Consider the following 24,717-nt stretch of genomic DNA (forward strand, 5'->3'; position numbering starts at 1 on the left):
GCTTTAAATTTTTAGGAGATCTGCTCTACTGACAGAAAAAAAAAATCAAAATGATATTTTTCGTTTGTCAGCTTACGATGCTGTATTTTTAGAGAGAGCATTTAAGAAATATAAAGAACAGAATATTAAGCTATGTTTAGTCAAATAATTTAAAGCAATAACTTAATCCCCATTTTACTGTCTTAAATATTACATGTTAAGTAATAAAAGGAATGTGTAAGTAGCACAACCACTTTCTAGATATGGGTTTGATGGGAATAATTCTCTCAGTAATGTAATAAACTAACATATTAACCAGTGGGGAGGGGCCAAGATGGCTGACTAGAAACAGCTGTGGTCAGAGGCTTTCACCAAGAAGAATGAAAATGGTGAGTGAATCCTGTACCAGCAACTGAGGTATCCCTCATTGGGACTGACTAGGTGGTTGGCACGACCCACGGAGAGTGAGGAGTAGCAGGGTGGAGCAACAGCCCACCCAGGAGCCACATGGGGCAAGGGGAGCTTCCACCCCCAGCCAAGGGAGGTGGTGAGTGATTGTACTATCCCGCCCAGGAAACCACACCTTTTCCATGGATCTGTGCCACACGCAGATCAGAAGATCCCCTCGTGAGTCCATGCCACCAGGGCCTTGGGTCCCAAGCACACAGCTGTGCAGATTCTCAGTGGCCCCTCAGCTGGAGACTCCCTGAGACTCCTGAGTTCAGGAGGGGCAGCAATCATCATATAGCTGCCTGCTGCCTAAGATGACTGAGCTTTGGCAGGGGAAGGGGGGCAGCTGCCATCACTGTGGCTGCCTGCTGCCTAAGACCACCGAGCTCCCAGGCAAGGGGCAGCAGCCATCACTGCAGCTCCAGGCTGCCGTTTTCCCCTGCCAGTGCCGGGGAGACTGGGCAACCGGTTTGGACCCAGGAGGAATTTTCCACAGCACAGCACAGTGGCTGTGGCAGATCATGGCCAGACTGCTTCTTTAGACTGAACATGGACCCATTCCTCCTCACTGAGCGGGGCCTCCCTGCAGGAATTTCAGCAACTCCAGCCAGGGGTTTACGGACAGAACTCTGATCTCCCGGGAACAAAGCCACTCTGGGGAGGGGCAGCCATGGTCTTGGTGGATCAGTGGACTTAGTCCTTCCCCCCGCTAGCTCTGAGGAATCCGGGCAGTCTGGATGAGTGGGATTCCCCCCCAGCACAGCGCAACCCCTCCACCAAGGGGTAGCCAGAGTGCTTCCTTAAGCAGGTCCCTGATCCCATGCTCCCTGACTGGTGAGACCTTCCAACAGGGGTCGCTAGACACCTTACACAGGAGCATTCCTGCTGGCATCAGGTTGGTGCCCCTTTGGGATGAAGCTCCCAGAGGAAGGAGAAGGCAGCCATCTTTGCTGTTCTATAGCCTCCACTGGTGACACATCCAGGTGTAGGAGGGACCCAGGACAATAGGGTCTGGAGTGGGCCCCAGCAAACTGCAGCAGCTCTACGGAAGAGGGGCCCGACTGTTAAAAGAAAAACAAACAGCAAGCAACAACAGCATCAACAAAAAAGTCCCCACAAAAACCCCATCCAAAGGTCAGCAGCCTCAAAGATTGGAGGTAAAGTCACAAAGATGAGAAAGAATCAGTGAAAAACTGCTGGAAACTCAAAAAGCCAGAGTGCCTCTTCTCCTCCAAATTACCACACCTCTCCAGTACGGGTACAGAACTGGGCTCAGGCTGAGATGGATGAACTGACACAAGTAGGCTTTAGAAGGTGGGTAATAACGAACTTTGCTGAGCTAAAGGAGCATGTTCTAACCCAATGCAAAGAAGCTAAGAACTGTGATAAAACACTGCGGGAGCTGTTAACCAGAATAACCAGTTTAGACAGGAATATAAATGACCTGAAGGAACTGAAAAACACAACATGAGAACTTCACAATGCAACCCACAAGTATCAACAGCCAAACAGACTAACTGGAGGAAAGAATTTCTGAGCTTGAAGACTATCTTGCTGAAATAAGACAGGCAGACAAAATTAGAGAAAAATGAATGAAAAGGAACAAACAAAACCTCCAAGAATTATGGGATTATGTAAAAAGACCTAACCTATGAATGACTGGGGTACCTAAAAGAGATGGGGAGAGTGGAAGAAGTCGGAAAACATACTTCAGGATATCATCCAGGAAAACTTCCCCAGCCTAGCAAGACAGGCCAACATGCAAATTCGGAAAATCCAGAGAACCCCAGTAAGATACTCCATGAGAAGATCAACCCCAAGACACATAATCGTCAGATTCACCAACGTCAAAATGAAAGAAAAAGTGTAAGGGCAGCCAGAGAGAAAGGCCAGATCACCTACAAAGGGAAGCCCATCAGACTGACAGCAGACCTCTCACAAAAACCCTACAAGCCAGAAGAGACTGGAGGCCAATATTCAACATTCTTAAAGAAAAGAATTTCCAACCCAGAATTTCATATCTGGCCAAACTAAGCTTCATAAGTGAAGAAGAAATAAAATCCTTTTTAGACAGGCAAATGCTGAGGGAATTCGTCACCACCAGGCCTGCCTTGCAAGAGCTCCTGAAGGAAGCACTAAATATGGAAAGGAAAAACTGTTACCAGCCACTATAAAAATATACTGAAGAACACAGACCAATGACACTATGAAGCAACTACATTAACAAGTCTGCAGAATGACCAACTAGCATCATGATGACAGGATCAAATTCACACATAACAATATTAACCTTAAATGTAAATGGGCTAAATGCCCCGATTAAAAGACACATAATGCCAAGCTGGAATAAGGAGTCAAGAACCATTGATGTGCTGTGTTCAAGAGACTCATCTTGTATGCAAAGACACACACAGGCTCAAAATAAAGGGATGGAGGAAAATCTACCAAACAAATGGAAAGCAGAAAAAAGCAGGGGTTGAAATCCTACTTTCTGACAAAACAGATATTAAACCAACAAAGATAAAAAAAGACAAAGAAGGGCATTACATAATGGTAAAAGGCTCAATTCAACAAGAAGAGCTAACTATCCTAAATATACACGTACCCAATACAGGAGCACCCAGATTCATAAAACAAGCTCTTAGAGACCTACAAAGAGACTTAAGACTCCCATACGATAATAGTGGGTGACTTTAATACCCCACTGTCAATATTAGACAGATCATCGAGACAGAAAATTTAAAAAGATATTCAGAACTTAAACTCAGCTCCGGATCAAGTGGATCTGATGGATATCTACAGAACTCTCCACCCCAAAACAACAGAATATACATTTTTCTCAGTGCCACACGGCACTTACTCTAAAATCGATTACATAATTGGAAGTAAAACACTCCTCAGCAAATGCAGAGTAAGTGAAATCTTAACAGTCTCTCAGACTACAGTGCAATCAAATTAGAACTCAAGGTTAAGAAATTCACTCGAAACCATACAACTACACGGAAATTGAACAACCTGCTACTGATTGACTCCTGGTTAAAAAATCAAGAAGTTCTTTGAAACCAATGAGAACAAAGAGAAAATGTAACAGAATCTCTGGGATGCAGGCAAAGCAGTGTTAAAAGGGAAATTTATAGCACTAAATGCCCACATCAAAAAGCTAGAAAGCTCTCAAACTGACATCCTAATATCATAACTAAAAGAACTAGAGAACCAAGAGCAAACAAACTCCAAGCCTAGCAGAAGACAAGAAATAACCAAGATCAGAGTGGAACTGAAGGAGACAGACACATGAAAAACCCTTCAAAAAAAAAAAATCAATGAATCCAGGAGCTGGTTTTTTGGAAAAAATTAATAAAAGAGATAGACCACTAGCTAGACTAATAAAGAAGAAAAGAGGCCCAGTGTGGTGGCTCACACCCGTAATCCCAGCACTTTGGGAGGCCAAAGTGGGCAGATTACCTGAGGTCAGGAGTTCAAGACCAGCCTGACCAACATGGAGAAACCCCGTCTCTACTAAAAATACAAAATTAGCTGGGCATGGTGGCACATGCCTGCAATCCCAGCTACTCGGGAAGCTAAGGCAAGAGAATCGCTTGAACCCCAGAGGCGGAGGTTGCAGTGAGCCAAGATCACGCCATTGCACTCCAGCCTGGGCAACAAGGACAAAATTCCATCTAAAAGAAGAAGAAGAAGAAAGCAGAAAGAAGAAGAAAGAATAAGGAGAAGGAGAAGGAGGAGGAGGAGGAGGACGAGGAGGAAGACTCAAATAGATATAATAAAAAATGACAAAGGGGATATTACCACTGACCCCACAGAAATACAACCATCAGAGAAAACTATAAGCACCTCTATGCAAATAAACTAGAAAATCTAGAAGAAATGGGTAAATACCAAGACTGAATCAGGAAGAAGTTGAATCCCTGAATAGATCAACAAGTTCTGAAATTGAGGCAGTAATAAATAGCCTACCAACCCCAAAAAGCCCAGGACCAGATGGATTTATAGCTGAATTCTACCAGAAATATAAGAGGAGATGATAACCTTTCCTCTGAAACTATTCCAAACAATTGAAAAGGAGGGATTCCTCACTAACTCATTTTATGAAGCCAGCATCATCCTGATACCAAAACCTGTCAGAGATAACAACAAAAAAGCAAACTTGAGGCCAATATCCCTGATGAACATCAATGCAAAAATCCTCAATTAAATACTGGCAAATCAAATCCAGCAACACGTCAGAAAGCTTCCCCACCATGATTAAGTCAGCTTCATCCCCAGCATGCAAGGCTTGTTCAACCTATGCAAATCGATAAACATAATTCATCACATAAATAGAACTAAAGACAAAAACCACGATTATCTCAATAGATGCAGAAAAGGCCTTTGACAAAATTCAATATTCCTTCATGTCAAAAACTCTCAATAAACTAGGTATTGATGGAACATACCTCAAAATAATTAAGAGCCATTTATGGCAAACCCACTGCCAATTATCATACTGAATGGGCAAAAGCTGGAAGCATTCCCATTGAAAACCAGCACAAGACATGGATGCTCTCTCTCACCACTCCTATTCAACATAGTATTGGAAGTTCTGGTCAATCAGGCAAGAGAAAGAAATAAAGAGTATTCAAATAGGAAGAGAGGAAGTCAAACTGCCTCTGTTTGCAGATGACATGATCTTATATCTAGAAAACCCATCATCTCAGCCCAAAAGCTTCTTAAGCTGATAGCCAATTTTAGCAAAGTCTCAGTATACAAAATCAGTGTGCAAGAATCACAAGCATTCCTATACACCAACAACAGAAAAGCAGAGGGCCAAATAATGAATGAACTCCCATTCACAATTGCTACAAAGAGAGTAAAATACCTATGAATATAGCTAACAAGGGAAGTGAAGGATCTCTTCAAGGAGAACTACAAACCACTGCTTAAGGAAATCAGAGAGGACACAAACAAATGGAAAAACATTCCATGCTCATGGATAGGAAGAATCAATATCATGAAAATGGCCATACTACCTAAAGTAATTTATGGATTCAATGCTATTCCCATTAAACTACCACTGACATTCTTCACAAAATTAGTAAAAACTACTTTAAAATTCATATGGAACCAAAGAGAGCCCGTATAGCCAAGACAATCCTAAGCAAAAAGAACAAAGCTGGCGGTATCACTCTACCTGACTTCAAACTATACTACAAGGCTACAGTAACCCAAATAGCATGGTACTGGTACAAAAACAGACACATAGACCAATGGAACAAAATGGAGAACTCAGAAATAAGACCATAAATCTACAACCATCTGATCTTTGACAAAATGGACAAAAACAAGCAATAGGGAAAGGATTCCCTATTTAATAAAAGGTGCTGGGAAAACTGGCTAGCCATATCCAGAAAATTAATACTGGACCCCTTCCTTACACCTTATACAAAAATTAACTCAAGATGGAATAAAAACTTGAATGTGGTTGGGCACCGTGGCTCACACCTGCAATCCCAGCACTTTGGGAGGCTGAGGCAGGCAGATCACCTGAGGTCAGGAGTTCAAGAACGGCCTGGCCAACATGGTGAAACCCCGTCTCTACTAAAAATACAAAAATTAGCCAGGTATGGTGGTGCACACCTGTAATCCCAGATACTCGGGGGGCTGAGGCAGGAGAATTGCTTAAACCCAGGAGACAGAGGTTGCAGTGAACTGAGATCACACTACTGCACTCCAGCCTGGGCAACAGAGTGAGACTCCATCTCAAGAAAAAAAAAAAAAAAAAACTAAAATGTAAAACCCAAAACTGTAAACACCCTAGAAGAAAATCTAGGCAATACCATTTAGGACATTGGCACAGGCAAAGATTTTATGATGAAAACGTCAAAAGCAACTACAACAAAAGCAAAAATTGACAAATGGAATTTAATTAAACTAAAGAGCTTCTGCACAGCAAAAGAAACTATCATCAGGGTGAACAAGCAACCTACAGAGTGGGAGAAGATTTTTGCAATCTATCCATCTGACAAAGGTCTAATATCCAGAATCTAAAAGGAAATTAAACAAATTAACAAGAAAAAAACAAAAAAAAACCATTAAAAAGTGGGCAAAGGACATAAACAGACACTTCTCAAAAGAAGACATTTTTGTGGCCAACAAACATGAAAAAAAGCTCAATATCACTGATCATTAGAGAAATGCAAAGCAAAACCACAATAAGATACCATCTCATGCCAGTCAGAATGGCAATTAAAAAGTCAAGAAACGACAGATGCTGGTGAAGCTATGAAGAAATAGGAATGCTTTTACACTGTTGGTGGAAAGGTAAACTAGTTCAACTATTGTGGAAGACAATGCAGTTATTCCTCAAAGATCTAGAGGCAGAAATACCATTTGACCCACCAATCCCATTACTGGGTATATACCCAAAGGAATACAAATCATTCTATTATAAAGATCCATGCACACATATGTTCATTGCAGCACTATTCACAACAGCAAAGACATGGAATCAACCCAAATGCCCATCTAAGACTGGATAAAGAAAATGTAGTACACATATTCCATGAAATACCATGCAGCCATAAAAAGGAACAAGATCATGTCCTTCACAGGGACATGGCTGGAGCTGGAAGTTATTATCCTCAGCAAACTAACACAGGAACAGAAAACCAAACACTGCATGTTCTCACTTATAAGTGGGAGCTGAACAATGAGAACACATGGACACAGGGAATGGAACAACACACACTGGGGCCTGTCAGGGGGCACGGGAGGAGGGAGAGTATCAGGATAAATAGCTAATGCATGCTGGGCTTAACACCTAGGTGATGGGTTGATGCTGCAACAAATCACCATGGCACATGTTTACCTATGTAACAAACCTGCACATCTTGCACAGGTATACTGGAACTTAAAATAAATAAAATAAAAATAAATAAACATTCAAACACCAATGGAGTTCTTTAAACTGACAGCAGTGTTAATGGGTTCTATACTAATGACTCTGGAAAATAAGAAGGGTTAATTCATTCAAAACACATTTGATGAGCACCTATTATGTATTAAGTACTGGGGATAAAAAAAGGTCCTGTCCTATCTTCCAGAAACCCAGACTCCAATATTATTACATCTATATTTCTAATGTAAAAGACAAGGCAACCCTTCCCCTATGCTGATGATGTTTACTGAAGCCATTTGAAGTCTCTCCACTTACTTTCTTTAGATTTCTAGAAATTTTAGAGCTGGAAGGGACTCTAGAATCCTGTTCCCTAATTTCATAGCTAACAGCCTGAACTGAATGTAAACTTTGATGTACTAGTTTATATTTACAAGATATTGTGTTAGGTCACATATTCTATGAAGCATGAATGTCAACTCTTCAGTGAAAATATGTGAATGAGTTTCTGAAATTACGCATTTAAAAACGCATTATGAAAAATGTTCAAATGTATACAGGAGCAGGGACACTGATATGATGAACAACTAGGTACTGAGCACTAAATTTCAAAATTACCAACATTTAGCCAATCTTGTTTAATCTAATCTTTTACTCAACTTCTGAATTATTTAAAAGCAAATTCCATATATTATTTCATCAGTAAATACTTTGGTTTGTATATGTAACAGATAAAGATTTTGAAAGAAAACATACAATATTATCACATCTAAAAATGATATAAGACAAAAATTCCTCTAATGTCACCTAAAATACAGTATTCACATTTCCTTGGCCATTTCACGCATGTCGTTTTAGAGATGAATCAGAATTCAAGCAAGATGAACACATTTGGCTGGTATCGCTTTTAAATCTCGCTTAATCTAAAGGTATATGCCTTCTAAATTGGAATTTGCTGAAATTTTCTGTTTTGTTTTTTGGGGGGAGTATTATTTGTATAGAAGTGTAAAGCAGATCTTCCATATTAACATTTGGAGGGGAAAAGTCATAAATTCAGTAACGAAAAACAGTTGCAAATTTAAGGAAAAACACTTACTGATAGGCTTATAAAAGCTGTATATAATTACATTCCCTGAATGATTTGAGTAACAATGTGTCTGATATATTCTTTTTTTTTTTTTTTTGAGATGGAGTCCCACTCTGTCACCCAGGCTTGGAGTGCAATGGCACAATCTCTGCTCATTGCAACCTCCACCTCCCAGGTTCAGGCAATTCTCCTGCCTCAGCCTCCTGAGTAGCTGGGATTACAGGCACAACCCACCATGCCCAGCTAATTTTTGTATTTTTAGTGGAGACAGGGTTCCACCATGTTGTTCAGGCTGGTCTTGAACTCCTGACCTCGTGATCTGCCCGCCGCGGTCTCCCAAAGTGCTGGGATTACAGGCGTGAGCCACCATGCCCAGCCCATGTCTGATATATTCTAAGTTAAGTGTTTTTTACTTTTCTTTGATATTAGGGTTATATACTGTACTTGTTTTTACTCCATACTCTCCTGTCTCTAGTAATAAATTCTTAGTGTTCATTGGACATGTATCCTACAGCTAAACTCATTTTCTCTTCCTTCGAAGAGAAATAAAGGTTTTGTAAATATCATAATAACATCTTCCATGTTTAGGTCAGGTTTCTCATGTTAAGAGATTTAATACTATTAGAATAAGAATTATTAATTTCCATACCATGCCCTGCCCTGTGTTCAGAAAAAAACTTGGCACTCTTTTTAAGGGGAACAGTGGTAACAGAAGTTAACTTGGCTGATATGTAATTAAATAATATTTGCTATATGATTGACCAATGCATAATCTAAGATACCATAATGCTTAAAAACTATATTCTTCATTTCAATACCATAATTCAACAGTAGCAACAAAATTTGAAATATAGCAATTCATAGTCACACAAAGTTCCATCAAATTTGTGTGAATATGAACTGCTTTTTTTAAATGCATAATTTCAGACTATGAACTGTTTTTTAAAAGATAGAATTTCAGAAACTCATTTATTTACATATTTTCACTGAAGATGACAAAACTAACAGAAAAGATGAATCTTTTAAGAACAAATTACATTTTTAAAATAAATTATATTTTTAAAATCATCTTATTTCCTACTGTGGTATATTTAATAATAATAATTAAAAGCTAAAAATCATAATCTTAGGGAAAAGTGGATAGATGTTCAGTGAACTCTCAGCTCTGAAACGAGTGAACTCACAGCCAGCAGAACTACTTACCACAAAGGAGGAGGAAGGGAAGACGAAAGGCCTAAGGCTTTCTTTATCACAACCTCTTTAATCCTTCAATTTCTTGCAGATTTGTGTGCATGTTTCCTTTGTTTTTTTGGGTGACCTGGGTTTTTTGCCACAAACAATTGCTAGTTCATTAATAACTATAATTAGCATCTGACCCAGTGGATTTGTCACTGTGGGGAATTTTACTACAATACTAACAACTAACATTATGAGTACTATCCGCCAGTTAGGACAAACTGGCACATATTTGCTTAAGCCAATTAAAAATATTTTGCAATAAAAAAACTCCAACTAAAAATTAATAACAATCTCTTTTTAAAAAGTAGCTCCTTTTAGTAATCAGGAAAAGGAGAGATGAAAATGTTCTGTTCTGAGTACCTGAGAAGTAGCATAGAAATAGAAAGATCAAGCAGCAGGATGACATACCTTAAGGTTTAATTTAAGAATTAAAGCAACCTCATACCCAGAGAATTGAACAAAAGAATAAGATGGGACGTGGCTAGGCAATGGAAGCACAAAATACTGTCACACTTTAATTTAAAAATGTTTTCAATTTAAGCAGACCCAGGCCAGTGATTTTTCATTATTTTTACCACAGTTCCATGACTACAGACATTTTCATCAGAACAAATAAAGGATTTTTCCTAAATTTAAAATGACAAAATTATTTTTAATTTTGACTTACAATTTCTCCCTCTTCTAAACTCAAAGGAATTTGATCTTAGCTGGACTTGTCTCTTAGCCTGGGGCCTGAATATACCTGAACTTTATAAAGTGTAAAAAAAAAAAAAATTTTAAAGATAGTTCTTCACCAGGCGCAGTGGCTCATGCCTGTAATCCCAGCACTTTGGGAGGCTGAGACAGGTGGATCACCTGAGGTTGGGAGTTCGAGACCAGCCTGACCAACATGGAGAAACCCTATCTCTACTAAAAATACAAAATTAGCCCGGCGTGGTGGCACATGCCTCAGGAGGCTGAGGCAGGAGAACTGCTTGAACCTGGGAGGCGGAGGTTGCGGTGAGCTGAGATTACGTCACTGCACTCCAGCCTGGGCAACAAGAGCAAAAAGTCTGTCTCAAAAAAAAAAAAAGATGATTCTTCTACTATATTAGAAGAACTTTATCATACAATTTTTTGAATGAGATCACATATTCACGAAATGTCTGGCATATAACTTAGTAAATGTACATATTCAACAAAGACGTCCCTCAAAGCAATCTCTCCTTGCAGACCAACTTGAAAAAAGTCTAGCACTCTGCCAATATAAGAGATTGGAAAACAAAACTAAAATACCCTAGTAGCAATTAAAAGAGAGTGAGGAGGAGAACTGGTAGGGGGGTAGTCGGGGAGGATATATCTACGATAAGACTACTCAAGAGAAACTGAAATCCTAAATACAATGCAACTAACTTCAATCACAATAGTTATTATTATAATGCACAATTATCCTAATAATTCCAAATACTATTTTAGTAGATTTCAGATGGAGTGAATCAGATACTTCTTCATGAATTATGGTTTGTTTTTTCTTATTATTGTTTTAAAACCAACAGAGTGACTTCCATACCAAAAAAAGGCCTGATAAGAGTCTTCTCTGTTTCCCAATTGAGTTCCTACAACACAAACTGGGTCAGGGACTTATCCCTAACTCACGGAGAGTTGTAACTCCACTGGCTGCCAATTTTTGACAATAGCAAAAATCCATAAGACTACTTGCTAGCCAATTTTCCATATTCCTTTGATAAGGAACCTGATAGGACAAATGATAAAAACTGCAGAAGCTACATTTGCTTTGTGGCTTTTCTTTGCACCACTCTGGGTGCCCAAATTCAAGTGGATTACAAACGGGGTTGCTTCTTCCTATCCTTCAACCTATAAATCCACGGGGAGCTGGGGGGCATGAGTACAGGGCTTCTTGGTCATGCTGCCAAACTTAACGTCATCTTTTTGCTGGTCATAGGAAATTCCATGCTAGCTACTGATATTCCATGCTAGCTTCACCCTGGCATCGTCATCAAGTGACAAAGTGATGGTCCTCAATGGCAATTCAAGGAAAGCAAACAGTGAAGAGTACAGACTATGAAAATCATCCTTCTACTTCTTGCTAAAGGAGAAAAGTAGTTCAGGTATCTAAATCTTAAGCTGTGTCAAATATTGAAAGTAACTCTTTTAGGTTTTAAGTTATAATGGTACAGAGGAAAAAAGGTGGAAATGTGGAATTTAGCAAATATCAAATAATAGTGTTTATGTTCATAACCAGAGAAATAATGACAAATAAAGACAACTTGTATCTACGGATACTTCTAAATGGGCAAAACTGTTACAAAAAGAAGGGCACTTGGTATACTGTAATTACATACTTTGAGGCAATTTTTCTTTATTTTCCCAGTCAACTATAAACTTTCTCAGGGCAAGAAGCTTGCCCATCTTGTTTACCACTATATCCACGGCTTCATATTCTGGTCTGAATAAATGCACGTTGGATGAATAAAACACTTAATTGGCATATGTGTAGTAAGGAATTTGACTTAACCTAAAGAGAGCTTAGGACTTTCTCTTAGCTCTTGAGAGGGAACCTCTAAACCCTTGGAATTTCCCCAGTGATAAAAGTGTCTTTGTTATTCATGGTGGGCCCTTTGGGACTACACCTGATAATTTATGCCACTGAGATGACTCATGACAGGTCCCTCAGATAGCTTATGCTAAGGAGATAACTCAGGATAAGGCTGGCCAAGCTAGAAAGACCAACCATGTGATTAGAGGGTTGGGGCGTTGAGCCGCTTAATATCAGCCTGACCTCTAGAGACAGGGGAGGGCTGGAGACTGAGTTCAACTGTGTGGCTAGAGTTCAACCATGTGGCAATAGTTCAAACAATCAAGGCTATATGATGAAGCCTCAATAAAGACTCTGGATGTCGAGGTTCAGTGAGCTTCCCTGGCTGGCAATAGTCCATGCATATTGCCAGATTTTCATGCCAGTAGGGTAACCCAAAAGTTTCACATTTGGAACCCTCCTAGAATCTGCCCTAGGTGTGTCTTTGTTTGGCTGGTTCTAATTTGTATCATTTTGCTAAAATTGTAATCCTAAGCACAGTGCTTTTCTGAGTTCTCTGAGTTGTTCTAGAAAATTATTGAACTGGAGAGTGGTTTTGGGAAATCTGTAAAGTTACAGTTGGTGTCAGAAATCTTGGGCCAACTTAGTCTGGAGGACTGTGCCTTTAACCTTGAGTCTGGCTACCTCCAAGAGGCATATAACAACAAATTAGGCCTTTTTGTTTGTTTCATGGATTGTTCTTGAAATTCCTTACTATTCCTCAGTGTACCACTTTTGCATTTTGAAATGATCGCTTTTCTTAATGAGCCTTCCTGTACTGTCCAAAATTAAATTCCACTTAGGGTTTGTGATCCATAAAGATCAAATCTGTTTTCTTTATGGTAGCTAAGTCAGAGCTTCCTCACTAATTTGCCACAAATGGGTCAGAGGTGTGCTGCCATACTGCCCTCCATGAATCCCCAAGGCCAACTGGGGTCTGTGGTAGCTGGAGCTCCTAGACTGGGTGCCTCCAACCTCCTTCAGCATTCTGTTTACCCTAGAATGCACTACAGGTATTGCCACTTTTCTACATGTACCGGCACACAAAAAGATTGGAAAACAAGTTAAGGAATCATTACTACAATTTTCCCATGACAGTGTGTCACCAACATACTTCTCAAGTATCAGATCTGGTTACACATGCTACACTTAAGCCCTACATTGAAATACTGTTTCAGCAATACTCCAGTTCTTCCATACCCCAAGCCTTCAGGTATACTAGTTCCTCTGCTAGGAACGTCATTCTTCTTCTACTCCAGCCACCTAGGCAAACTCATTTTCCAGACTCAGTTCCAAGGTTACATATGTATATCTTTTCTAAGAGATCTTTGTCACCCAGGAGAACTTGGTGGATTTGTCTCTAGTTCAGCACTTACTACATTAATGATTTGTCTATTTCCCTCAGTAACCTGTGAGTTTCCTGATAACATGCTGCTCTATGACTCACCTCCTTCTTTCACTCCTTTTATTTGGCTTTTCTCTTTGTCTCCTAAAGCATGATGTTCTCTAGGATTCCATCTTCAGTTGTCTCTTCTCACCCACAAGATTTCCCTTCTGTTCCCCTACCTTAAACTATTACCCATAAGCTGATGGCTTTAGGACGTGTGTGTATGCCCACACGTGTGCACATGCTTGTATTCTAACTAGTTGGCCCTAATTTTTCACTAAAATCCAGAATGGATTTTACCTTCTTACTGGACATCTCTAACTTGATGTTCCAAAAGCACCTCAGAGTAACATGTTCCAAACAAAATTTCAATGTCATTGTCCTTTCCTCCTCCTTATTTTCGATCTTGGTTAACTGGGTACCACTATCCAGATAATCATTCCAGTGGAAATCTCAGTTATCTACCTAAAAGTTACCAAATTCTTTGTTTGTTCTCTTCCTATCCAATTAATCTTTCATACAACTTTATAAAACAAAGATCTGATCACTATCAATGACCTGCTCTAAAATCTTCAGAACTCCTTTCAAACTGTTTCACAATATGGCTTTCAACCAGTAGCTACTTCTCTCTCCCCCAAAACATACGTTTTGTACACTAGCTATATCTAGCTACAGAATTTGGCAAAAATATAATATACATTTTATCTTCTCTCTTTCATCTGGCCATGCCCTGGGCTGAAATACGCATCTCCTCTTCTTCCCTGTTGGTAAACTCAATCATTCTCCAAGACCCAACACAAATATCGCTATCCAAGTCCATATTGATAGGCACTTTTTGCAGAATTACTTGCTCCCCTGTCTGTACTCCTATAATGAAGTTTTCTAGTCTTTTTCATTCACTAAACTGTGAGCTCCCTTAGGAAGGGACTATGTTTTATTAACCTGTTATCTGTAATTCCTAGCATAGTGATTTAGTCATACTGTGTTCGATAAAGCTATCTTTTAAGTAAATGAAATTAAGCTATAATAAAGCCTTTCAGTCCGCATGTATGTTAGAATGCAAATATCTAGAGAATCTCACTGATATCTATGAACAACATAAACATTAGGGGAACATGTGTTGTTACCTGCCTTATGGATTTCAGATATGAAAGCTCTTAGGTATTGCAAATCTTTATTGGCTATATTCATGAATACATTGCAAAATGCAAGCCTTAAGTAATACAGCTAGTATTCCACCATCTGAAAGTTAGACCATCTGTGTCTGGCTTTGTCAAAGGCAAATCTTGCTTTAAACTCATGTTAGAATATTGTCAATTCTTCTTACTGAATGTTTTTTAAAAAGGTACTACGTCCACAATCAACTACATGGCTAATACAAGTTAAAAATTTTTTTTGAAATAAAATCTAAAGCGTTGAAATATTTCTATTTCATTACAATTTTCTTATATAATTCCTTGGAACAGGAATCTTAAGACATTTTCTTTTTTACAAAAGAATTTTACTGAAATAAAACCCTCAATCTGAACTCTAATTGAGAATTTAAGAAAATTAAGCATGGAATGAAGGATGGACTAAGTTTGCACCGTCTAGGAAGGAAAAGACCTACCATGGAGCAAATAAGATTTTACAGGACATATAAACGCAGTTCATTAATTAAATAATTTTAAGGAGTTTACCACATATGGTATATACAAAGATTGATTTAGTATATAATTCTAAAGGAAAGCAGAAAGATATGGAAGAAAAGGAATGGAATTTGGAAGCACAAAACCCGGACTCAAGTATTAAGTGTACTATTGATAGTTTTATTTTAGTTATACTTTGGATTTTAGTATATATTTAATGTAGCTCACATTTATAACAACCTGTATATAAAATAATTCAGACAAAGAAGTATAAAGAATAGATTAAAACAAAAACAAAAAACCAACATCCCTCCCCCATTGAGCATCATGAGTAAAACTTTAAAAATCTGAATGACATTCCCAAGTATACCCATCCCAGATTGCTTTCCTCTTTGCTTCTGGCATCAGAGGTAACCAGAATTTGGCTTTGGTGTTCGCCAGTTGCAAGTATGGTTTTAAACATTTTCCACATATGTATGCATCAATCAATTAAATAATTCTACATACTTATATACTTTCTACAAATGGCTTCCTATGTATTCTTTTGTAATGTTCCTATTTATTTATTTGACAGGTCTCACTCTGTCACCCAGGCTGGAGTGCAGTGGTGTGATCCTGGCTCTTGACAACCTCAGCCTCCTAGGCTCAAGTGATCCTCCCACCTCAGCCTCCCGCGTAGCTGGAACCACAGGTGTGTGCCACCATGCCCTGCTAATTTTTGTATTTTTTATAGAGATGGGGTTTTGCCATGTTGACCAGGCTGGTCTGGAACTCCTGGGTTCAAGCAATCCACCTGCCTCAGCTTCCCAAAGTGCTGGGATTACAGGTGTGAGCCACTGTGCCCAGCCTGTAATGTTTCTTCCTATTGTTTTTGAGATTTGTCTAACAGGTATTTCCAGTTCATTCATTTTAACTGGCACAGTATTCCATTGTATATGCATGCCACAATTTATGTATCTATTCTAGTGATAGATGTAGTTTCCAATTTTCTTTCTTTTTTTTTTTCTCTTACAATGTGTCAGTGAACATTCTTGCATGTTTTCATGTGTAGCCACATCGATTAGTGAGTCATGGAAAATACATTATTCAACTTGAGTGAATATTTCCAAATTACTCTCTGAAATACCCACTAGGTATGCCTCCAATCTTTTTTTTTTTTTTTTTTTTTGCAAACACACTGTTAAAACTAATTTTTAGAGAAGCCTACTTTTCACCACTTTAAAAATTTTAAAAATAAGCTTCCTGTTTTACAAAACCCAACAACCCTCATATGCAACCATTCAATAATTGTAATAAGCACACATATTTTAGATTTGATTTAAGCTAGGTTAATACAATCAATGATATGAAAATATGATTGGTGGAAAAACTTTTGATTGGCTGGTAACTGGATGAAGTGAAAACCAACTAAACAATGGTTTCACCAAAGGTACTGTCTCTCTTTGATAAACCTGTGAGCAGACCTGGTGAAGTATCAGGCAAGTAAGTTTTCAGCTGGAGTAAAGGATAGCTTGATCATTTCAAAATACAAATGGATGGCCCTAAGATCAGGGTTTAGGGAAAAGCCATAGATGTTGATTCAGGGTACTCTTGAGTTATTATTGCCAGACTTGGGAGCGCTATCCAATAACCAATTCCCTAGTCTTAAAGAAGAGAAGACAAAGAACAAGATGAGAGATGGCTTAACCCACTGATATTTGGCTTCAGTTCATGGCATGCTAATGTTTTCTTCAGCACAGAATACGACACAAGGAAGAGACATACTTGGATGCAAGATGTGCAAATTCCTGCTGAGCCTATTTTTCACATCATTACTTCACTATTTTACATATTTTTTTTTTTTTTTTTTGAGACGGAGTCTTGCTTTGTCGCCCAGGCTGGGGTGCAGTGGCGCGATCTCGGCTCACTGCTAGCTCCGCCTCCTGGGTTCACGCCATTCTCCTGCCTCAGCCTCCCGAGTAGCTGGGACTACAGGTGCCCGCCATCGCGCCCGGCTAATTTTTTTTGTATTTTTAGTAGAGATGGGGTTTCACCATGGTCTCGATCTCCTGACCTCGTGATCCGCCCGCCTCGGCCTTCCAAAGTGCTGGGATTACAGGCGTGAGCCACCACGCCCAGCCTACTTCATTATTTTATAGAACGTGTGAATTACTGTAACACTATCCTTGGTTGTATTAAAGAGGTATATAGGAAACAAAAAAAGTTTGTTATTAAGGAATGACATGTACCACTCACTGCTCCTTTTACATTACTTTAGGAATATAAGTATTTGTAGTTTTTTCCTTAACTCGGTAAGACACTGAAGGTACTCAAGAAATTTAACATTCTTTTCCCTTTCAAGTTCTGAGGAACAGAAAAATTATGAAATCAATCCCAAACATTTTAGAGCAAACTGATATTTACTTTTAGTATGAATTCTTTGCAATAAAAAAAAAAACAGTTATAATCCTATCACAAGCTTTCAGGTTTGGCATGCAGTGACTTCTGCCTGATTTAGATATGCCCAGTACAAAAATGGCCAACTTTGCTGGGCAGACTAAGCAATAATCCTTTCTGTACAATAAGGGTTTTTCAGTCCCTGAATCTGCAGATCTGGTGCTTCCTGAGGACCTTATGTTTTTTGTTTCACTGAGTCACTTTTCCTGCATAGCTCTAGTATCCAATTTGAGGGCGGGAGGAAGGGAAAGAAATGGAATAGGTGACATCAACCCTATGTTATTACTGAACATAAAGGCCTTAGAGCCTCTCTACCCTGTCAATCCCAATTTTGACTGAATCCTTCCTCCTATAGTCTACATCCAGGCCAAGATCCTCAAATCTGAATCTATTATCTGTTGCCAAATCACTATCCCACTTGTTCCAGGGCCACTGGACTAGATTCAGGGTTTACAGCTACAGAATAGAATTCAAACATTTTCAGGAGCATTATTTCATTTTGCCATTGGACTAGATTTCAGGGTTTACAGCTACAGAATAGAATTCAAACATTTTCGGGATCATTATTTCATTTGATTTTCATAAAAAAAGGTGTTTGGGAAAAGTATTATCTCCATTTTGTAAATTAAGAAACGGAAGTTTACACAAGTCAAAGAACTGCTCAAAGTCACAATGATAATAAACACAGCTCAGTCAAGGGTGAAAACCAGGTCTTTGGGCTCCAGATTCAATGCATTTCACAAATGTCACTCTGTCTTTCTAAATGAGTTCTTAGCATTTTAAGGTGGAACTCTAAAAGTGTATTTCCACAGAAAATCTCTGACTTGTTATTAGGTGTTAAAGAATCATAGATAGTATAGCCTCCCAGGTTTAAGCAATTCTCTTGTCTCAGCCTCCCAAGTAGCTGGGATTACAGGCACACGCCACCACCCCAGGCTAATTTTTTGTATTTTTAGTAGAAACAGCGTTTCACCATGTTAGCCAGGCTGGTCTCGAACTCCCGACCTCAGTTGACCCACCCGCCTCGGCCTCCCAAAGTGTTGGGATTACAGGTGTGAGCCACCACGCCCGGCCACCTTGAGAACCTTTTAACCTAGGAAGGTCAGACTCTGATTTTTCCATAAAAACATAATCTTAAATAGTGAGTAAATAAATATACTTTCTTACACAACTAGTTTGAGAAGAAACAAAAAATGCAAAGGATGAGTCAAGGTTTCATGTTGATGTTTACCAGTTAAAGCAGAACATACACTAAAATAGGTAACTTTAACTGTTTTATTCACTTAAAATTTTTGTGACCCAAATATACAAAGTAATTTAAAGCACAACAGATCAAAGTTTCACTCAACATTTCTAATACCAGAGATGAACAAGTTATTCTTATTTCACATTTATTCTTACACACAAAATTGTCTTTTTTCCCCCTATTCTTTTTTCATCCCTGCAAGAAGCATACATTTTAAGGATTGATGTTTATGTGTTTGCAGGTTTTGATTTAAACTCAGGACCTAATCATAATCCATTAAAAAAAAATTTACTAAGTTAACCGGTTTGTTCACTCAAATACTACAGCAGGAACTAAAATGTTCCCTCAGTAGAGCTATCTGTTGGCCAATGGCCAGTCTCTGGCAAGACTAAAACATGCTGTGTTTATAAATAATATTTATTATAGAGTTTAAAAAACTAAAGCCTTTCCTTATAATGATAATAATGTTTGTCAGGCATTATTTTTTTAAATCTCTGTGTTCTGAATATATAATTTAAAGGATAGGAACAAATAGTGACTTTTTTAATTAGAAAAATATTTGCTGTGAAAAAGCAATTGTTCTTTGGGTTTCATTGTAAATATTTTGTTGATTGAAAAAATCTAATATACATAAGGAAAACAAGTAACATTTACTAGAATAAATAAAAATTATAGATGGACTAGAAAGTCATCATATAAACTAAAAAAGTTTCATCTCTTTATTTTAACAAACTTACTCAAATTATCCCAGTGAAATTATTTTCATTAATTCAGAATTCCATCTTAGGTTCATACACACATAGAATATCAGAGTTAAAAGGAAACATGGAAATCTGCCTTGCTATCATTTCATAGTTGAAAAAAACCAAGTGATTTGCTTAATATCACCCAATTAATTAGTAGTGGTGATCTAGAAAGACAGATATCAGATAGGTCAATAAAAAGGAATCTGGTTGAGTGTGGTGGCTCACTTGAGCCCAGGAGTTTGAGACCAGCCTGGGCAACATGGTGAAACCCTAGCTCTACCAACAAAAATTAAAAAATTAGCCAACAAATTAGCCATCTCTACCAACAAAAATATAAAAATTAGGGTGTGGCGGGAGGCAGCTGTAGTCCCAGCTACTCAGGAGGTTGAGGTAGAAGGATGGCTTGAACCCAGGAAGCAGAGGTTGCAGTGAGCCAAGATCGCACCACTGTACTCCAACCTGGGTGACAGAGCCAAACCCTGTCAAAAAAAAAAAAGAAAAGAAAAGAAAAGAAAAAAGAAAAGAAGAGAAAAGAAAAAGAAAGAGAAAAGGAAGAGGAAAGGAAAAAGACCCAAACAAATAAAAAGGAATCCTCGTCATTCATATATGTGCTTTCCATTTCTATTTTACAAGTATTGCTTTTTGGGTAATAGATGTATTACATCTTGATTAGAGAAAATCTGGAAAATATTTAAAAATATGTAGAAGAAAATTAAATATAAAACATCCATAATCTCATCATTCAGAAAAGCTGTTAAAATTATGATGCACTTTCTTCTACTCTTTCAATTTCCCTGTATTTGAAAACAGTATAATTGTACAATTTTACAAAATTTAGATAATATATATAACATTTTGTATCCTTTTTTCCACCTTACATTATACCGTATTTTATCTTATTAAAATATGTAATAAAAACATCTTAATAATTGTACAAAATTCCTTAAATTATTTTTGCATACTTTTTGTAACCATCACTATCACTAGACATTTAGGTTTAAACAACCATGCACATTAATCTGTGTAATTCCAATTATTTCCTTAGAAGAAGAATCTAGACATGAGATTACCTGGTCAAAAGGTATACATATTTTGATGGCTTTTTATACAGATGGCCCAACTGCCATCCAGAATGATGTAATAATTTATACTTTTACCAGTGGAGCAGTGCATAATGGCTGCTTCATTGCATACCTCAGCAACAACAGATGTTGGTTTTTGTAATTTTTGCTAATGTTACAGGCAAGATGGTTCTTTAAATCTACATTTATTCATTACTACCACTGAACCTTTTTCGCATATTATCATCTATATTTCCTCCTCTATGAATAATGTGTTTATATCATTTGTCCACTTTTTAAAATGTTTTATTGAAGTACAATATACATAAAGTACACATATCTTAAGTGCAAAGCTCAATGATTTTTTTCATAAACTGAATACACCCATGTAACAGCCCCCAGATCAAAAGACAGAACATTATCAGCACCCCAGAAGCTACTCTTGTATTTCCTTATAAGCAGTAATTCTCCTACGAGTAAGCACTATTCTGATTTGTTATACCATAAATTAATTTTTCCGGTTTTTGTCCTTTTGCTCATTTTTATAGTAATAATTTGTTTTAAAAAGTTATCATTTATTATAATATTATTATAAAACATTTAAACATTACAGAAAAGTACCAAAACAATCAACAAGTCATTCCAAAACCATTCCATCTAAAGTAACTGTTAACCATGGTGAACATGACATTTCTGTAACCACTGACAGACACACAGAGAAACAGACAAATTATCCCTTAGAATGGGACCATAATCTTACTTTGAAGAAAAAGAAATGGAATTAAAACCAAAAAATAAAAAACCCTCCAAAACATCAGATAAATGTTCTTTGAGTATATACAAATCATTAAGAGGTTTGCATTTCATTAAAAACAAAAACAAAAGTGGTTTCAATTTTGCATATTACGGAGTCGTTTCCTACCTAAATCGAAAAAATAATTACCATGCATCCTGTCATCTTTCTCCACCTTCTAGTTTTGGTTTCTTATTTTTATCATTTATACTCAATCATATGACCACAATTTTTATAGCTACTGATTCTATTACTTTGAATCACCCTTTCCTTGGTTTCAACAATCAGCAGTATCCCCACTCTTTTTTCTTTAAAGTAGAATCCACAGTAATTTTCATGTTTCAGCATATCTATGTACAGCCTTAATAGTAAGAAGAAAACACAGTTTTCTTGGGTCACACTTCATTTCCGTTATAAAGTTGCACTAATGATGTACGTGTAATGAAAATGATAACAGGAAATATTTAGTTATTAGTACGTATCAGGTACTGTTATAAACATTTCATGTTTGTTAATCATTTAATACCAACAACGATCCTATGAGGTAGGTAGCATGATCATTTTACAGATGAAAATAATGGAGGCACTGGGAGGTAAACTGACTTGCCCGAAGTCTCTAATTTGTAAAGTGCAGAACTCTGATTTGAACACAGGTGGTCTGAATCAAGAGCCTGTGCTTTTCACCGCTACGTAATGCTTTGACGTGTACAGCTAGAACACGACTGCAGGGAGGGACAGTAAAGGATGCCACTAGCTTTAAGGAGTGAAGGCCAGGAATGCTAGATGTTCGTAGTAATAAATAGGGTAGATCCTGAAGATACAGACTGTACCGTGTCCCTCACAAAAGCTCTGTTTCCTACTATGAGAAAATGAAACTATTAACATTCAAATGTCTCGTTAGACACGTTAGAAAACATGCTTAAAATTACTTAATCCTAGAACATTTCACATAAAATACCAAGTCTTTTTTCTCTTTGGCAAGATTTTAACAGGCTCAATTTTCCAGGGATGCAACTACTTTAGTGCAGAAAAACTGTTCAGTGTTTGGAAAATTATGTCACTGATGGAAATACCGCAACCCATAGCATTTGCATTGCCGAATAACACACCTTTATCAATCTGCACATATAGTTCTCACATTCATGAGTTCTATATATGAGTGCCAGCATCATTTAACTACTTCTAGTATAGTCATGGTCAAACAGTTACATATCATTGAAAATATTAGTTTATTATATGTTACTTTTATTTTTTCTATTCAACTAGGACAACATGTTGACTTTAAAATTATAGATGTACTCTATCATCTATGAACTTCATTCATTTCAGGATCTAAAAAAGCTCCTAGATTTGTTGAGATCTCACAGCATTATATGGGAGTTGTAATTCTTGAGGGGTTTTATTTATTTTCCTCTGATGTCTTCCGCCCACTTCTTTCCAAATTCAGACACGTAATGAGCAAGCTTAAACTCTAGTTGATTCATCTTCTTTCCTCAGTACTGTTCTGAGGGCTGGATGTGCTATTAGGTGCCATGCCATTCTGCAGTAGAATATTCAGTTTATTTCTACAAGTTCCATTTTTCAGAGTTCTAGCATTTTCTTTGTTTAAAGTTCTATTCCTGTCCATATTTTATTGTTGCTGGTGAACTTCTGGTTGTCATTCTTTTCAGCACTACTTGTTTGATCATTTTGTTAGCTTTTGGGGAGTGAGTGTTGTGGTCCTGCTTCACTCAGCCGTGTCAACTGGCGGTCATTTTTTGCCCAACTTTAGATGGAGTGCTTTTCTTTCCTTTGAAGAGACCATCTCAATAAATATTTTCCTTAGTATAAAAGGGTGAGTCTGTCAATTACTTTGTGATGAATGAAAATTTACTACAAGCTTTTCTAATCTCAACTGCTTTCTTCTTATTATTAATAAAGTAGAAGAGTCTACACTCAGAGTCCATTATCACATATCAGATCACTTTGGAGAATATTCGTTAATATTTACTGAGTAATGACAATGTGTCAGTCACTGTTCTAAGAGCTTTGCATATATTATTTCATTAATCTCATAACAATCCTATGAGGTAGATAGTATTCTCATAGGAAAATGAGGTGTAAGAGTACCAGTTTGCCCACAGTCACATAGCTATTAAGTGGCAAAGCAGGGGTTTGCACCCTGGACATCTGATATCAGAGCCCAAGTTATTATTTATTTACTACCTTACTGCCAACCAAGGTTTTAGGGACCTCCTGTTCCATTCAAGGAACCAACTGCTTCACTATTGATTTTTTGATTAACACTTTTTCTTTAGAGCCTACCACAAATGCTTAATAAATATTTATTACCTGAATAAATGAAAGACTTAACTGCTTATTTTCAATGCTTCCCTCTCATATTTTTTAATGTGCCTTTTCCTTTCAGAAACAAGGGCAAATTAAAATCACAAATACCATTCTTACTCATTTCTGGGTGGTTAAGACATAATCTCATTCTATGCTTAAGGAGAACATTGTAGCTTAAAACTTTTCACCTGCACTTTCTAAGCGAGGTGACCAATGTTGAACAGAAATGCAGATAGCTTTTTTTAGTATTTCATTGCATAGCCCTGATAGCATATTTGCTTTAAAGGAGGAATTTTTTTCCATAATAACACACAAGAATTAGACACTTCTTTTCTCCCACTTTTGGCAGAAGCAGCTCTATGCTCCCAGGCAGCTCAGATGATCAGTTATATGCCATGTAGTACCCTGCCAGCCCTGAGAACCAGATCTATTGAAGCTGCCTATGCCCATCAAAGCTCACTATTCTGTCTCTTAGTCTGTCAGATTTCTGACAACAAATTAACAGGAGGTCAAGCATATCAACAGATTATATATCTTAGGCAGCATGCTTGATTTACAGTGAAAAGTTAGTGGATATAATATGCTAACACAATAAACAGTTGTTGCAGCTTCAAATACCATGATATGTTGATGGTTTTTGCATTATTTTGAGACAGGTAGGTTCTAGCCTCACTTCACATCGCATTCTATAAATAACATTAAAGAATAATTTTAAAGACACCAACACATGTAAATAAATGTACAAAAACAAGACAGAAAAAAAAATCTTGAACTTTTAAATAAAAACAGTCATGAATTTTTAATAGTCTATGAAAAAATAGTGTGATAGGAATAAAATGATTACGGAAATGAAAGTCTGTTAATGTAGACAAG

At 37.6% G+C, this 24,717-nt stretch overlaps 1 protein-coding gene across 2 annotated transcripts in view; it reads right to left on the reverse strand.

Annotated features, from left to right (window-relative positions):
• Positions 1-24,717, reverse strand: part of AP3B1 (adaptor related protein complex 3 subunit beta 1) — a 289,899-nt gene that overhangs the window by 61,860 nt on the left and 203,322 nt on the right. Inside the window, exon 23 of one of the 2 annotated variants that reach the window (XM_054487814.2) lies at positions 18,932-23,305. The exons of the other annotated variant lie outside the window; for it this stretch is intronic. Coding sequence (XP_054343789.1) covers positions 23,267-23,305 — 39 coding nt within the window. The 3' untranslated portion in view covers positions 18,932-23,266. Of the gene's footprint in view, positions 1-18,931; positions 23,306-24,717 lie in introns of those variants that run through there. 2 annotated transcript variants of the gene reach the window in all.

This window comes from Pongo pygmaeus, chromosome 4 (assembly GCF_028885625.2).
Source record: "Pongo pygmaeus isolate AG05252 chromosome 4, NHGRI_mPonPyg2-v2.0_pri, whole genome shotgun sequence".
In the NCBI taxonomy this organism is placed as follows: Eukaryota; Metazoa; Chordata; class Mammalia; order Primates; family Hominidae; genus Pongo; species Pongo pygmaeus.